We start from the raw sequence: 15,699 nt of genomic DNA, 5'->3' as shown, positions 1-15,699 counted from the left end.
CATTAAGAGGTATTAATATAGCACGATTAGTGAAAATTTCTGGGCTGAAGTGACCTTCTGACAGTTCTGGAAACACCTATTTAATAAGCTGTGACAAAGAAACACCTTCTTCTTCAAATGGGATGAGGAGCTCATCAGGGAGTTAGATGTTTCTAGTTTTTCTTTCCTGGAGCTCACTATTCCCAAGAGCCAGCAAGAAATCAGAGAATAATGGGTCTGACCGTGCACGCATGTTCTCACTTAGCCTAATACGCGTAAAGCATTTCCATAACTGAGAAGAAACTAAACTTGCTGCCACTGCTTCTTTTTGAGATTTTTTAGGCACAACAGGCAAAACTTGTCGGAATCTCCTCCAAAAACAACTACTTTACTGCCAAATGGTTGGCCTTCTTCACATAAATCTCTAAGCAACAGGTCAAGAGATTCAATATTTTCTTTCAAAGCCATTGAAGCTTCATCCAAAATTATCAGAGTGCTCGCTCTTAATAGGTCTGCAAGGCCACTTTTCTTAGACACATTGCAAGCCATTGACACAGAGTGGTCTAGAGGTAGTTTAAACCGCGAATGAGCTGTCCGACCCGTGACCATATTTAATGCAGCTATGCCTGATGTTGCTATAGGAAGCACTATCTTGCCCATCTGTCTAACAGCAGCATAGAGAGCATAGTAAAGGTAAGTTTTACTTGTGCCCCCAGGACCATCAATGAAAAAGACTCCTGGTTCTTCATTGTTGACCTTGCTCATAATTGCAGTGAAAGCTTCATGTTGCTTGCTGTTTAACGTAGCAATTGCTTCAATATATTCATCAAGTATAGGTGCGTCTAATGCATCTGCAATATCTTTAGTCTTGGTAAGCCCTTCATCAGTAGGGACGACTAAAGACTCCAACCCAAAATCTTGTAATGTCTTTCCCATCTCTTCTACATATCGTTCCACATCACGAACTGTTATTGCTTTTACTTTTTGTTCCTCACCTCTTAATGAATAGCCGTAGTATTCACAAAGAGCGTTGTAATATTTATGCCATAGTGCTAAATGATCACGCGGGTTACCAAAAATAAGTAGTGTTGCAAATAGCCTTCGCAGTGCCCGTGGCATCTGTGAAGTAGTAGCTTCATCCATACACTTTTCCACCGCATCATCTTCACTAAGTAGACCCAACTGTACAGCAGCTTCTTGGAACGTAGCACAGAGAAACCCATTAACAGTACGCAGGTCTTCAAAGAATGTAGGACCCCTTACATGCGTCAAGAGAAGACGGAGAAAATACCTCTCCCCTTCAGATGGGGAAACAAAGGCTAATCTGCTAACGAAAACACCAAGAGAACGTTCTTTCCATGTCTTAGAAGCAGGTTGCCACACATAATGTTTAGAAAATTCAGAATACAATAATTTTGGCTTGTCTGGAAATACAACATTCATTTTGAAAAATTCAGTTAATGATGTTCTGGCCAATCTACTATCAGCAACTACATCCTCTAGCTGGTCAGTAGCATTAAATCTAACATAATGGTAGTTTGGCAAGTGCACTTGTAGCAACAGTACAGGCGGAATCATCTCATGAAGATCAAATGAAAAGATCCTCTAGGCAGCTTCACAAGGAGACACCCAACGGCCTGCCTGAAATTGTTTAATCTCATCAATAGGTGGCCTTGGGCCTGTTTCTGTTACATTGAATGAACATCTGTCATGCCCTTTGTAGACATATTTATACAAATACTTCACAGCTTGAATTGTGGAGCAAATCTCCACATTTAAATGGCAATCAAAGAGCACTGACAAATAAGGATTGTAGGGGATCACCCATTGGTTGTCTACCCTTCTTCCCCTGATTCAAATAGACTCACCAGTAAAGTGCCTACGGTAAGCAGGGTAACCACTATCATTGTTCGTGGTTGTGTTGTTGTATGCTTTTGGGTAGCCATATTTACACTTTCCTTCCCACCCCTTCTTGTTCATGCAGGAACAACTAGGATTGTCCTTACCACAAGGGCCATGCATCATATGGCGAAGAACAATTTTACGCAAGTGAGGGTTGTCATTGCTAGGAATCTCAGCACAAGTGAACTTATCATACAAGGCTGGTTCCTTGTTTCAGTATAATCAACATATGAACATGCGGAAGGCCACTCTTCTGAAACTCCACAACATAAATGAAATCTGCCACTTCACTAAAGACATGTTCATCTGTAATTTTCTTTTTCAGCGCAATAAGTTTTTCCCTGAAAACACGCGCAACTAAATCAGGCCGGTCTTGAGCTTTTTCACCGAGGGCAAGTTTTGCTTTAATTTCTGGCCAGTTGGGATTGCAAGTCATAGTCACAAAGAGGTCAAGCTTGCCAAACCTCTGTATAAGAGTAATTGCATTAAGGTACCTCCTACTCAAATCTCGAGGGCATCCAAGGAATGTAGGGGCAATATAACTGAGTGACCAACATTAGAAGCATTTGTTTCCCCACCATCAATTGTATCAACAAGACCCTGATATAATTCAACCCTTATTTTTTTCTGGTTTTTCCGGAAAAAATCCAAGCGCGTATTTTCAATCTTCACATACATATCCACAATGAATTGCAAAAACAGTCGTCCTGCTCTTAACAGATAATTGCCAATCCATATCTGGAAACGATAGGCATAATACTCCCTTGTAGAAATAAACCTACCCTGTTTGCCATTAGTAGCAGCTGAGACAACAACATGCACAAAAACATTAATTATAACACCCATCTGATTGTTTATAGAATTTATTAGCAATGTATGTACATTAGCCATGCATGCAACAGAATATATTAAAATCTTACATGGATCATCTCCTTGCAGCAATGCAGCAGCAGCAGCATCATCCCCATTTGCAGTGGCTGTGTCTACAAAGCTTTGATCATGAGTCTGCCCACAAGAAGACATTTTTAAAAGGCCATGGTGCCAACCACAATCACCACGAGGGAATAATAAAGGGTATTGCAGAGGGTCATAACAGCCATAGTAATGCATTATACGGTGGTTCGGAGTAGACTTCCCAGACACTGTGATGTGAGGAGTATTTTGTTCATGGGATGCACTGGCATCAGCCCATATAGTAGCCACCTCGTTAGATGTTGGAGCATTGTACACCCGCTGATCCAAAGTAGGGTCTTTGTTGAGGGTAATCACAGTTTCAACTGAGACAATAATATCCCTCAGAGATTTAAAAAATCTAGCATGAGGGTTATGCGACATAACTTCCATCAGAATTGCAATAACATTCGCCTGGAGCTCTAGGAAGAGGTCAAGTCGGTGCTTAGCCTCATGCTGAGAATCATAAAAGTAAAGTTGAAGGAACTGTGGCTGGGTGCCATCAGGTAACAAGTCAGGCACAAAATGGTATAGCTGCCCATGTAATTTGAAAGCATATACGCTTTTTTTTTTTTTTTAATTGTGATTCCAATGCATCCCCCAAAGAGCTGAAAACGAACATGTTATTATATAAACGCGCATATTTTTGAAAGTGTTCAGCGATTTCATCTTTTGAAGTGAATAGTCTAATAATCTCAGGTGGAAGCTGATTATAGACAATTACACACTCTCCACCACTACAGCAAAATTTAGGAGATTCATAAGCAAATTTTTTTTCCAAGCATTTGTCACAGAAATAAGGAGCTGCCAATTCTAAAGGAGCTGTTGGAATTTGCTGACCAACATCCTAGGCATCTCCAACTACATTTTTATAACCACGTCTTAGTTTACAATTTGGCCAACATGTATAACAAAGTAACTAAATATAGCAAATTAAACAATACACTACCTGACCCTATAGGTTTAGGCTTCCTTTGTTTCTTTTTTTTGGGCTCTCCAGTAATTGCCCGTATGCGTTTGCTTATTCGAGTTATAGTTTAGAACTAGAAGGGTAATCAGGGTAGTCTGTAGCAAGTGAAGATAGCGTATGATATATAAGGTAAGAATCCTAGCATACTCAATTTACTAAATATAATAGGTTAGGAAGACAATACCCATAGATGGCCGACATTGATAAGAATCTAGTAGACAGTATACTCCTGCCATGTATAGACAGTAAACCACATCAATACATAATAAAAAGCCAAACTCCCTTAGTTTACACTATAAATGATAAAAATAACAGTATATAGATGCAAGTAGCTACACTAACAGTGAAACAAACTTTATATAATTGTAAAGTTATAGATTTCATTGCTTTTAAAAAGACATTATCAAAAGTAGCAATTACATAGACAAGGCTTAAGATAAAGCAAAAGACATGGCCATTAAATTCAGAATACATCAAACACACCATCACAAAGTCAACTAAGCACTATAGCTCTTAGGTTTACAAAAGAACAATACTAAACAGGCCATCAACCAACACATATTCTGAAATTTGACTTATCATCTCCAAAGAACCACCCTACAACTAATTCCTCTTCCTACGCTTAAAAACAACTTCCAAATCAGAGGAACCCTAACAAAGTTAATTGTAGATGGCTGATTAGTTGCACATGCCCTCTTGAAAGTAAGACGAGCTCTACGTTTGCGAGGAGTTAGTGGTGGTAGGCTTGGAGTTGGGATTTTGTTATAGAGAGATCTAGGTGTGCTGCAGTCATGCTCATCTAGGAAAGGCGCCAAGTGAAGTGTTCCTTGCACACCCAGCACACGTTCTTGAGCAGACATGTAGCTTTCTTGGGCCAATGAACACTTAATGCCAGCATATTTTTCATGGCCATAGTTCAGGTCAATTATTTCTATCCTGTACCTACATTGGAGGAAAGAAACAGCCTTCACAACGGCATTTTGTTTAGCAGCTGCCTCACCAATGCATATGTCACTGATTATACACTCCATGTTAACTGTTTCTCCAAGACAATACACCGTAAGCCATGCCACATATCCCTGCAATGCAAGCTCAGATGACTCAATAGTTGAGTGCACGCGTCTCTATAGTCAGCACATGCAGCACATCCAAGTAGTCAATAAAGATATCCTTGGCACCGCCTTCTCAGGGAAAGCACTAAGCTAGTTAATAGGTGGTTTTTGCAGTACCCGTTCCTTAGACTCTAAAGCATCATGCTTTAGCTGGAACAACACCTCACAACGCTTGTACATCCAAATCTTAGTACTTGTCCAATCATATATACAGAGGTCGTACTCTAGCCTCAAGTGTCGGACAGCCTCCTCTGTCGCTTTTTCAGAGGAAGCCTCCAACTTTTCACCCTCACCACCATCAAAAGTGTAGGTGTGTGAACCCTTGTTTGTCGTATCCACATGCAACTTCACATGATTCTTAGTAATGTCCACTAATTCATAAACAGGACGTGGGAACTGCAAGTGATCCATAACCTGCTTCAACAAGCAACAGTACGAAATAGAGACCTTGCGAGACTCTAGCTCCATGACCTGTGTGCATGGCCAACGGATCAAACAATTAACATCCTTCCTATTCACTAATTCTTGAACATAACCCACCTCACTCAAAATTCTAAAAAGATGAGCTAAAGGCGAATAAGACAACATTCTAATCAATCCTATCCTAAACCAACACAAGCAAAGTCCTCTTAGAAAACAATAAAACTACAATAAGATGTATAAGCAATAGAAAACAAAGCAACTGGCATATAGACCAGAAAAGCCATACCAATAATTCTGGGCAGCAGATGGCAAACAAGACCCAAAAAAAAAGAAAAACCAAAAAAAAAAAAAAAAAAAATTAAACATACACTAAAACTACAAGGCCAACACCCGAGCAATCTCACACCAGGCCGCCTAACAAGAAAGCACACACCATAAAAAAGGACCACAATCTAACAGGCACTTACTCCATGTGAAACAGAATTTGGTATCACTATCACACATCCACATTAATACCTTTATCTAAATAGAACACATTAGTGAAATCCAACATGTGTCACATACCAAGCACATATTTGAACCCAATAAAACTACAATAAGATGTATAAGCAATAGCAAAACAAAGAAAATAGCATAAAGATCAGAAAAGCCATACCAATAATTCTGGGCAGCAAATGGAAAACAAGACCCCAACACCAACCAACAAATGGCAAACAAGACCCCAACACCAGCCTGCACGAACCATAACATTACAATCAATGATCTAACCAATAAATATATTATCACTCATTAGCCAATTTTGTCTTAAAAGGAATATATAAACTATACAGAACAACCATATCAAAACCAATATAAACATCAAAAAATGGAACCCAAGATCATACTAAAAGCATAAATTTCATAAACACCAATGTTTGATAATTGAAACATAGTGCATGTAGCTCTGACAGCCATAATTTGTATAACTAAGTTACTCCACATTAAAATAGCCTAAATATATAGTAAATTGTCATGACAAGCAAGTCAAGATATATTTAGTTTGATTGGCAATCCAAGTAAGTCCAACACAAGTCCTTAAGCATATATCACATTTTCTGATTAGTGTAAATGCAAAGTTCCAATTGCCCAATAGATGCATTAAGCAAGAACAAGGAAAATTAAAATTAATTAAAATAATTATATAAGAGCAGGAAATTACCACCAAGAGTTCTTGGTTTTTCCTTTTTTTTTTGGACTTGGAATTTGGATTGGGAATGACCTTAATTGATAAATATATAGATAGATAGAATAGAAGTCACTGTCATTTTCATAGATTTCTATATAAGCTCAACATAAGCCTCGAGAACACCATTTTATTTGTTAGCAATTTTAATTGTATAATTTTTATAATTATAATTTATAAATTTAAAATAAATACCTCCATTTTAATTTTAACAATGAATTATAATTAAGCACAGTCTAAAATCAGAAAATATGAGTTAAATACAATACAAATTTTACTATATCAGTGTATAAAGGGAAATATATCCAAAAAGAGAAACAATCTGAAGTAATCTAAATCCAATGCTTATATATATACAATTTACCTTATGATGAAATGGTAGGTGTTTTGACATTTTGTAGCCATTGATGAAATGCTGTAGTGTTGCTTTATCAAGTGCAGAAGGTGAGAAAGTAGTTGTTGGCAAGGCATCGAATTAGCTGCCGGAGAAACCACATAAAAAGATCGAAACACAATGATGTGTCAACTTCATCATACTGAGATCCAGAGGAAAAGGAAAAAATGGTAAAAAAAAATTGGGGGAAAAAAATTAAGTCAACATCATCATCGAGAGAAAAAGAAAAAATTGGGGAAACAAAATTGGGGGAAAAAAACGGGAAAAAGAAGACATTTTGAGAAGAATGCATGGTCTTAGCTCCATGAATCATCAAAGAAGTAATGCTGAAGGTGACAGCAGCTCACACCAAGATCCAAATGAAAAGACAAAAAACAAAATGGTGGGCACATGTCCCCTTGAAAACGCCACGTTAGCAAAAAGAGGAAGAAATGCCACGTGAGCTAAAATTCAGCAAAGTAGCCACCATATTGCCACATCACAATATCTGCCACACATGCCCCTCACACATGTGAGCACTATTCATAAGGAGAACAAGTGAAACATTTTAAGGGTTGAGAATAAACCAAAACAACATAACTTAATTCTCAATTCTCCTTTCTCAATATCTTACTCTCTCACAAAGAATGTATTTAACAAGAAAAAGTTGAATGACTGCAAGATTTTTTTGGGTGAAGTTCGGATTTCGGGTTTGAATGTTGCAAAAGAAGGAAACAAATTTCGGTTTGGATTGGATTCTAATTCGAAAAACCGAATTAATTCGGTTTGGTTTAGATTGAATCTTAATTCGGTTTGGATTCGGATTGGATTCGGATTTGGCTATAATCCAAACCGCAAACCGAACTTTCACCCCTAGGCTTGCCCAAAACCGTTCGGATCAGGCTGAGCTACTTTCTCTAGGTTAAACTAGTTCTTTCCTGGAGTATACTCAGTTATTCATACTCCATTCATGTTTTAATAATTGTTACAGTTTGACCGATACATAGGTTTAGGCAATTTAATTGACTAAAATAAAATAAGAGGTAAGAAGGGTAGTTGCAATATTAGTAACTCGTAACAGAAAGACTGTGGGGTTAATAGTTTATTGAAAGACAATCAATGTGAGAGGAAAGAAATAATACAGTAATAATTATTTTTTAAAAAAAAGTAGTAGTGGGTTTGGGTGGGACCATGAAGGAAGAAAGATATATTCCCTCGTCCCATAATATAGTTTCTGTTTTCCTATTTTGGAGATCCAAAATGTTGTCCAAGTTTCTATTTTTAGATAACATGTAAAGACTATTATATGCTCACTTTTTTTAACTTTATTCATTGTACTTCCTAAATTACCTTTGAATTTTGCACATGTTTTATACTTTTTTCCACTTTTTCTCTCTAACTTTTGTCTATAATTGTACATTTCACTTTTATTAATGTATTTCATCAACTTTCTCCTCCTATTTCTTAAAAACTGTAAAAAAACACAAATAGGAATTATATTATAGAACAGAGGGAGTAATATTAAAATGTAAAAGCTAAAAAAAGAAGTGTTACACTTATTAAAGCATGGCCGCATTTGGTAAGTGTAAACAAGGAGGGAGTATGAAAAGAATTATTTTTATCAATTATTATAGGTTTGTATTTGTTATAGATTATGTATACATTTAAATATCTATTTATGCTTTCAAATTTTTATAGATGATAAGAGCTTGAAATCTTTCACCTAAGTTCTATATCTATACGTGTGCTCTTTCTTTTTATTTGCAAAGTTAGTTCATTAAATTTCAATGCTCTGTTTGGGTATTGAGAGTTCAAACTTAAACAAAAAACACCACTCATGTAGTTTTTTTGATAATGGCAAACTAATGCCAGCAGTGGCGGCTCTGTTTGATTTAATGATGATGGCGTAAAGAGGAGATAGGTGGGCTAACGGAGGAGAGATGAGATAGAAAGTTACAAATGAGAAAGGAGTGAGAATAACAAGTAATGAAGAATTTGAAATGACAAGCGTATGAGTGTGTAAGCATAACAGAGCATAATACCAGTAGATAAGTGCTCTAAATTATTTAATCTGCTAAACACTTGATTTATTCGAATATCAGACAGTTCAAAGACCCTATAAGCAATGTCTAATAATAGAGCATAATGCCAAACACTTTATTTATTCCAAATTATTTATCTAGAACTCTGCTGAACACATAAGTAATGTCTAATATCAGTAGATACAACCAGACATTGCACAAAGATATTTCAGAGATCCTATATGTAACATCGCAGAAAAAAAAAAAGAAAAAAAATAACCGTGCAAAACCTGAGTATACAATTTACAAATATTTATCTCCTCCCACCCACCTTTCACAAATATAACCACCAACAAATAATGCTCATGGTTGTAGCAGAAAACACAACAGGTCCCTAAGCTCCAAAAAAATATATCAATTGTAACGCTAGCATTAAAGCAGAATTGAAAACATCAAACACAAGCCAGCTACAACTATATCAAGCATTCAGAAAATGTCACGAAAACCGCAACTAAATAAGCTCTAAAAAGCGCCACACCACAAGAAATAGCCTTGAACAAACTGAGGTTGAAGTGAATTCATCCTAAACAGAATAAAAAATTAGTGTTAGAAAAAATGAACTACTTTTCAACAAGATTGGCCTAGAATTTGACACTAGTGATCTGATTGGGTCCAATTACCGGCCAAGGAGTTGGAATGCGAATCGAAGCAAGACCATATTCTTCTTTCCCATCAAACAAATTAGCTTGTGAACAATATGGGTGATCAATTTTGCCACCAAATCTATTAGACTATGTAGAATGAGTGCAAGAAGGACAATCTTTATAGCCTCTTGTACTCCAACCTCACAACATATAAATCATTAATAGTGGAGTGTAGGGCTACTCGCATTTTGAAGTTGCTTCCACTATAAGAATCAAAAGCATCAACACCTTCCCACAACAATTTCAATTCATGGATTAGTGGTTGCAAGTACACATCAATATCCATACCGGGACCAAATTTACAAGGAATAATTATAGAAAGAATAAATGACGATGATTTCATGCAAAGCTGTGGTGGTAAATTATAAGGCATGAGGACCACCGACCATGTACTATAATTTGTATTCATTTGACAATATGGATTAAAACCGTCACTCGCTAGGCCCAATCTAACACTGCGAGGATCAGTGGCAAACTCTGTATATTTTTCATCCAATTTTTTTAAGTCTCGCCATCAGCAGGTGTAGACACCTGATTGTGTCTCCCCAAAAACCAAACCCAGTGATGAATATCTTTCACGTTATTGATTATCGAACGAGGTGAAATGTGAAAGAGTCTCGTGAATCTCTATGTTTTTAATAAAAATACTTCTTTCTGTTTTTGAAAATCTTTCTTTTCGTACCCTATTTATGAAAAACGTCCATTCCAATTTAGTTTGGTCCATAATATGGGTCCAATAATTGTGTATTTGGATGGGTCTTGAAAAGACCTTTCCAACGATATATTATAAGCCCAATTCCGATGAATAATGAGGAAGTTATGAGCAAAATACTAAACTGAGTCCAAACCAGATTTTACCTACGACCCAATGATCACGTGGAGGGTCCAAGGGCTTTAATCTCTGTTCCTAAACTAATTAGGATTAATTAGAAGCTTCTATAAGTTTCTAATAGATTTTAATTATCCTTTTTTTAAAAGATAAGATTAAAGAATTTGAAATTGAATAAAACTCCCCTTTTTGAGAGTCTTTGTTCTGTGTGAAATGGAATATGTTCAAATATTATTTTCGTGCCTCATAATTTATATTCAAATATTATATTATTGGATAGATCTTGAAATTGTCTTTCCAATTATATATTATAATATTAATTCCGAGCTATAACAAAAAAGATATGAAAGAAATACGAAACTCTATCTAAAACTGACACCGTCCCACTATTTCGGCCATATCTTTTATTCTACAAAAGATTTTAATCAGATTATAATTGGGTTGGAAATTAGACTTCAAGATATTTCCAACGACATATTATATTCCTTATTTGGACTTCTGGATCAAAAGTTATGATAAAAACAAAATCCGCAAAAAACTATTTTTATCGCGACGCGATAATTCTATCGTGCCGCGATAATCTTATCGCGCCACGATAGTCCTATCGCGCCGCGATAGTCCTTATCTTGCCGCGTTAAAAGAAATTTTATTCTGATTCGAATTCTAACTCTTTTCTAAACGTTTTCGGATGTTTTTCTCTATAAATAGGGTCGTATTTCCCCGTTTTAATCACCAACAATCATCAACAATCATCTATTCTCTCTCTCACTTTAAGCTAAAGCTTATTATTTCCTTCTCTCTCTTGGTTTCTAAGCCTAGTCTTTTTTAAAATAAAATATTCGTTTATCATGAGACTTAGACGCACATAGCCAAGCTCGAAGTTGCCTTCGCCCTAGACGTGAAAGGTTGATAATTTATGAGGGTTTGGTCCCAAATATCTATTTCAATTATTTAAATTAATTGTTTGATTTAATATTTTCATTGAAGTTACTAACATGTGTATTCTTTTGATAGAAAGAGGTACGAGGCAACAAAGTAAGTAATTTTATTTTTTTATTTTGTAGAAAGCATGTTTAGATTATTTTAATTCTTAGTATCATGTTAGGATATTATTTTTTTAATTCCTAGTATCATGATTAGGTTGCTTCCTATTTCTTTCTATCATGTTAGGGTTAAAGCTTTGATCTTTGTTGTTTAGTGACATGCTAGGATTTGTTATTAATCATGTTAGTATCATGCCTAGGGTCTTGCTAATATTATTATACTTTATTGATATTGATGATATATTATTATGTTGCTTGATATATATATTATTGTTATTGCCTGATCACGCCCTCTCTTGCAAGTTTAAAAGGAATTTGTACTTTAAATCATGCTTAATAAGATAATTAATAATTTTATTTAGGCTAATGTGATTTTAATTCAAGTGATCGCCAATAATAGATTTGTTTGTGCATTAATATCAACCAACATAGATTAAACAGGTTTAGGATTAATATATTGATTGTATGTTAGTCAGAAAGCGCACATGAATATGAGAAGAACAAAGTAGAGGCCTATTTAAGGCAGGTTTAATATCTTTTAGGTTGGATTTGTACCTTCATCCCCGAATATCCAGTGATAGTTCAACACCACTATGGAGTTAGCGATCTCATGGATCGTGAGGGGTGTAACCTTCACCCTGTGAATGGTTTACAAGTTCCTAAAACTTGTTGGCAACTCTTTTGGTCTAGCTTCCTTTCCTTTGGACGCCACCATGCTTAAGTGTATGATCACAGTGAGGCTCAAGTGTGGGATGCTTGAAATATTCCCTACAGTTTTTTAGCGACTCCACTAGGGAGGATTTCTATTTTAATTCCTAAAATTTATTTTGGCAATAATTTAGAATGAGTGGATGATACTCGAAAAGTTCTAAGTATTCATGTGCGTAATTTTGATTGACATTATTAGCATAAGCATAAAAAGGTCCACATTGGATAGACCATCTGTAATGCGTCAAAAACATAGGATTTTTACACGTAGGAAATTTGGAAAATTTCTTTCACAACTAGAATCGTAAAAACACTACGAAAACTGGAAAATTCTAAGAAAAAAGAGAGCTGTTGAGGCATGTAGGAACTGACGCTGAGAAAACAGTGCCCATTGCAGTGTGATGGCTCTGTCACGGTGCGATAGAAATATCGCGGCGTGACAGGGCTATCATTTCGCGATGGTCCCTGTTGTCTCGCGCCAAGTTCTTCCAATATCGAGCCAGAACTCTGCCTTCTTGCTTTGATCGGTTCTAATACTGTTTGCTCGATTTACTTCCTAATTGAGTTTTTCCCTCTTTTTTGAACCCATATGTGTTCTACATATGGCCATAAACCTCTGGGAATTCACGCTCCATCTACCCAATCGAACGCTCATTGCAACGAAGGGTATATCTGAGTTTGTGAATTCACCAAACCATGGAAACAAGTTTAACTTGTGGGGTCCCATCCATACGTGCCAACCCTTCCAAAGGTAAGGCTTCCGCGCGATGCATTCGGACTCATAACCATGGACCCTCTTTGACTAACCCTTATCCTTGAACTTTGGAGAACTAGAGCCATGGTTAGGTTGCAAACTCATCGCATCATATTGTGTGTACTTGACTATTTGTTCATTCTTGCTTGTGCATAATCTATATGTGTTTACACTAACCGTTTGTTTTACTTGTGTATAAGTCTAAATAAACTAACCAATGACTAAAGGACTTTGCTTAATTAATTGATTAATTAATTTGAGTTAATAAATATGTCTAAAATTGAGTCATAATTCTTTTGAGTCAACCCGGATTTTTATTTCCGTATACTGTACAAGCGTCAACTTGTTTAGGTCATAACCGGAGTTCTAGAAAGAATTACGAGTCTTACAACCAATGGATCTGTAGCCCCAAGGTTTACCTTTCATGTGGCGTTAGTTTCGTCCAATTCGGAGTCACAGATCAAAAGTTATGACTAAAATACTACAGCATGTCCAGTTTAGTGCACATACGTGAGGTCTTAACTTAGTCTTTGTTTGAGTCTAGTCACACAGTCTAGTGACATGGTCATGACACGAGTCTTGAACATATCACTTACACTCACAAGTATTTACACACTTTGTACATACTCTTTTCACACCATGTCCATGTCTTAGGTTCATGCATGAGTTGCTTTTTCTGTCATTTGAGTTGGGGGTCCACTTTATTCCTAATTCTTCCACATCTCTCCATCTACATCATCTTCCCACTCTCTACATGCTTTCTCCATGCATATCACTCTCCACATTCTTCCATGTATCTTCCCATCTATTGCATGTTGAATTGAGTTTGATTCAAATAATTAACAATAAGTATCCATAACTTCCCTTTCTACAAACACTTGGTCAAGGAGAGAAGGGACGTTAATCAAGGACAACACTTTCATTCAAGTACTACTATTTGATAAACTGATATTTGACAAAAAAGGAAAGCTAAGAAAATGGCATCCCAAGAAGAAATTAATGAATTAAGGCAAAACATGACTAACTTGATCGAGATGTTCAAAACTCTCGTTCTCCAAGTCAATGACCCTGCTAAGCAACAACAGCTTGAGCGAATGGAAGAAAGCTTGAGAAAATTTTCCAATGATTAAAAATTTCAGGGGATTAGCTCACAAGGGGTCTCGGTGGACATCCCTAGATTCAAGCCAACTGACAACCCTTATTTTCATTTAAGAGCTTTCGAAACTATAATGAATATTATTGATAGGAAAGCTTTCCACTCGTTGTTTTCACTTTCTCTAGAAACCGTTTGTCAACAATGGCTCTTCTCCCTTGACAAAGAGAAAATCTCTTCTTAGGATTCTATAACAAACGCTTTCATTGATAGATATAAGTGCAACATTCAAGTTAAAACTGATCATAGGGAACTTGAGATACTAAAGCAAAAGGAAAATGAAGGGTTCACTTATTTCTTCAATAAGTGGAGGGAAACTTCCTCTAGGATGGTAGAGGTTCCTACCGAAAAGGAGACCGTAAGAATGTTCATCAAGAACCTCCAAGAGAAGTATTCAAAGAATTTGAAATACCAACACAACTTGAATACTTTCAAGGCCGTCTATAACATAGGCATTGACATTGAAGATGACCTTGCAAAAGAAAAAGCTACTAACAATAGTAACAACGGTGGCCGGAAAGGAAAGAAGAACGACAATCCTTCTTCTTCCGAACACACCTACTCTAGTAACAATGTTAGTACCTTTGACCTCAATGAAGTCTTAGCCAGGAAGAGTGAGGAGGGTGAGAAGGTGAGTGATTCATGTGGGAAGAAAGAGCTTGATGTGTCAAAGAAGGAGAGTCAAGATGCCAAAGAGGAAGTGAAAATTGAAGAAAAATTGCATGAGGATGTGATCAAACCCAAACTTCCATACCCCCAAAAGTTGTTGAAGAACAAGATTGATGAGCAATTTGGGAGATTTTTGATATATGTTGATAAGGTTCTTGACAAGTTCATGAAGCAAGACTCTAAGAGAGGATGTATTCCTATGTTTCATGGTAGTACGCTTAAGGAAGTTCATCTTTCTATCCCTTTCACTGAAGCTTTGACACAAATGCCAAGATATTCTAAGTTCCTTAAAGAAATTTTGAGTGGCAAAAGAGAGTGTAATGAGGTTGATTCGGTGAAAGTTAGGGAGTGTTGTAGTGCTTTTATCCACAATGATCTACCCAAAAAGATGAAAGATCCGGGCAATTTTTCAATCCCTTGCAAGATTAATGGAAAAATGTTTCAAAATGCTCTTTGTGATCTTGGTGCTAGTGTTAGCATAATTCCTTATTCCGTTTTTAAGAAGCTTAAGTTAGGTGAGCTTCTTCCAACCAACATGACCTTACAATTGGCTGACCAATCTATTAAGTTTCCTTAGGGAAGAGTTGAGGATGTCCCCCTAAAGATAGGTAAGTTTACAATTCCCGTTGACTTCATTGTGCTTGAAATTGTGGAAGATGACAATATACCTATTATCCTAGGGAGACCATTCTTAGCTACTTTGAATGCTTTAATTAATGTGAAAGGTGGCCTTATTACATTGCGTGTTGGTAATAACAAGGAAAGTTTTGAGCTAAAGTCAATGTATGAGTCTTTGTCTTTTGTGAAAGGAATTATGTGTATTAATTCACCTCATTCTAATGACAATGTTTGCATGATTGTGTCTCCTACTAACGATGTTCTTGTA

General features: G+C 36.4%; 1 protein-coding gene across 1 annotated transcript; it reads right to left on the bottom strand.

Annotated features, from left to right (window-relative positions):
* Window positions 1-282: 282 nt before the first annotated feature.
* On the bottom strand, window positions 283-1,557 carry LOC145565100 (uncharacterized). Its single transcript, XM_081625198.1, has one exon. It carries the CDS (start codon window positions 1,555-1,557, stop codon window positions 283-285), a length of 1,275 nt encoding a protein of 424 aa, XP_081481324.1.
* Window positions 1,558-15,699: the final 14,142 nt, after the last annotated feature.

Source organism: Chenopodium album, chromosome 10, assembly GCF_948465745.1.
Source record: "Chenopodium album chromosome 10, dcCheAlbu1.1, whole genome shotgun sequence".
NCBI lineage: Eukaryota > Viridiplantae > Streptophyta > Magnoliopsida > Caryophyllales > Amaranthaceae > Chenopodium > Chenopodium album.
Note: the sequence above shows the minus strand (reverse complement) of the source record. Positions and strands in the feature narration are given on the sequence as shown.

Bases quoted from the DNA above. Each gene is read 5' to 3' on its own strand.
- LOC145565100 (XM_081625198.1), bottom strand. From the start codon at position 1,557: ATGATTCCGCCTGTACTGTTGCTACAAGTGCACTTGCCAAACTACCAT.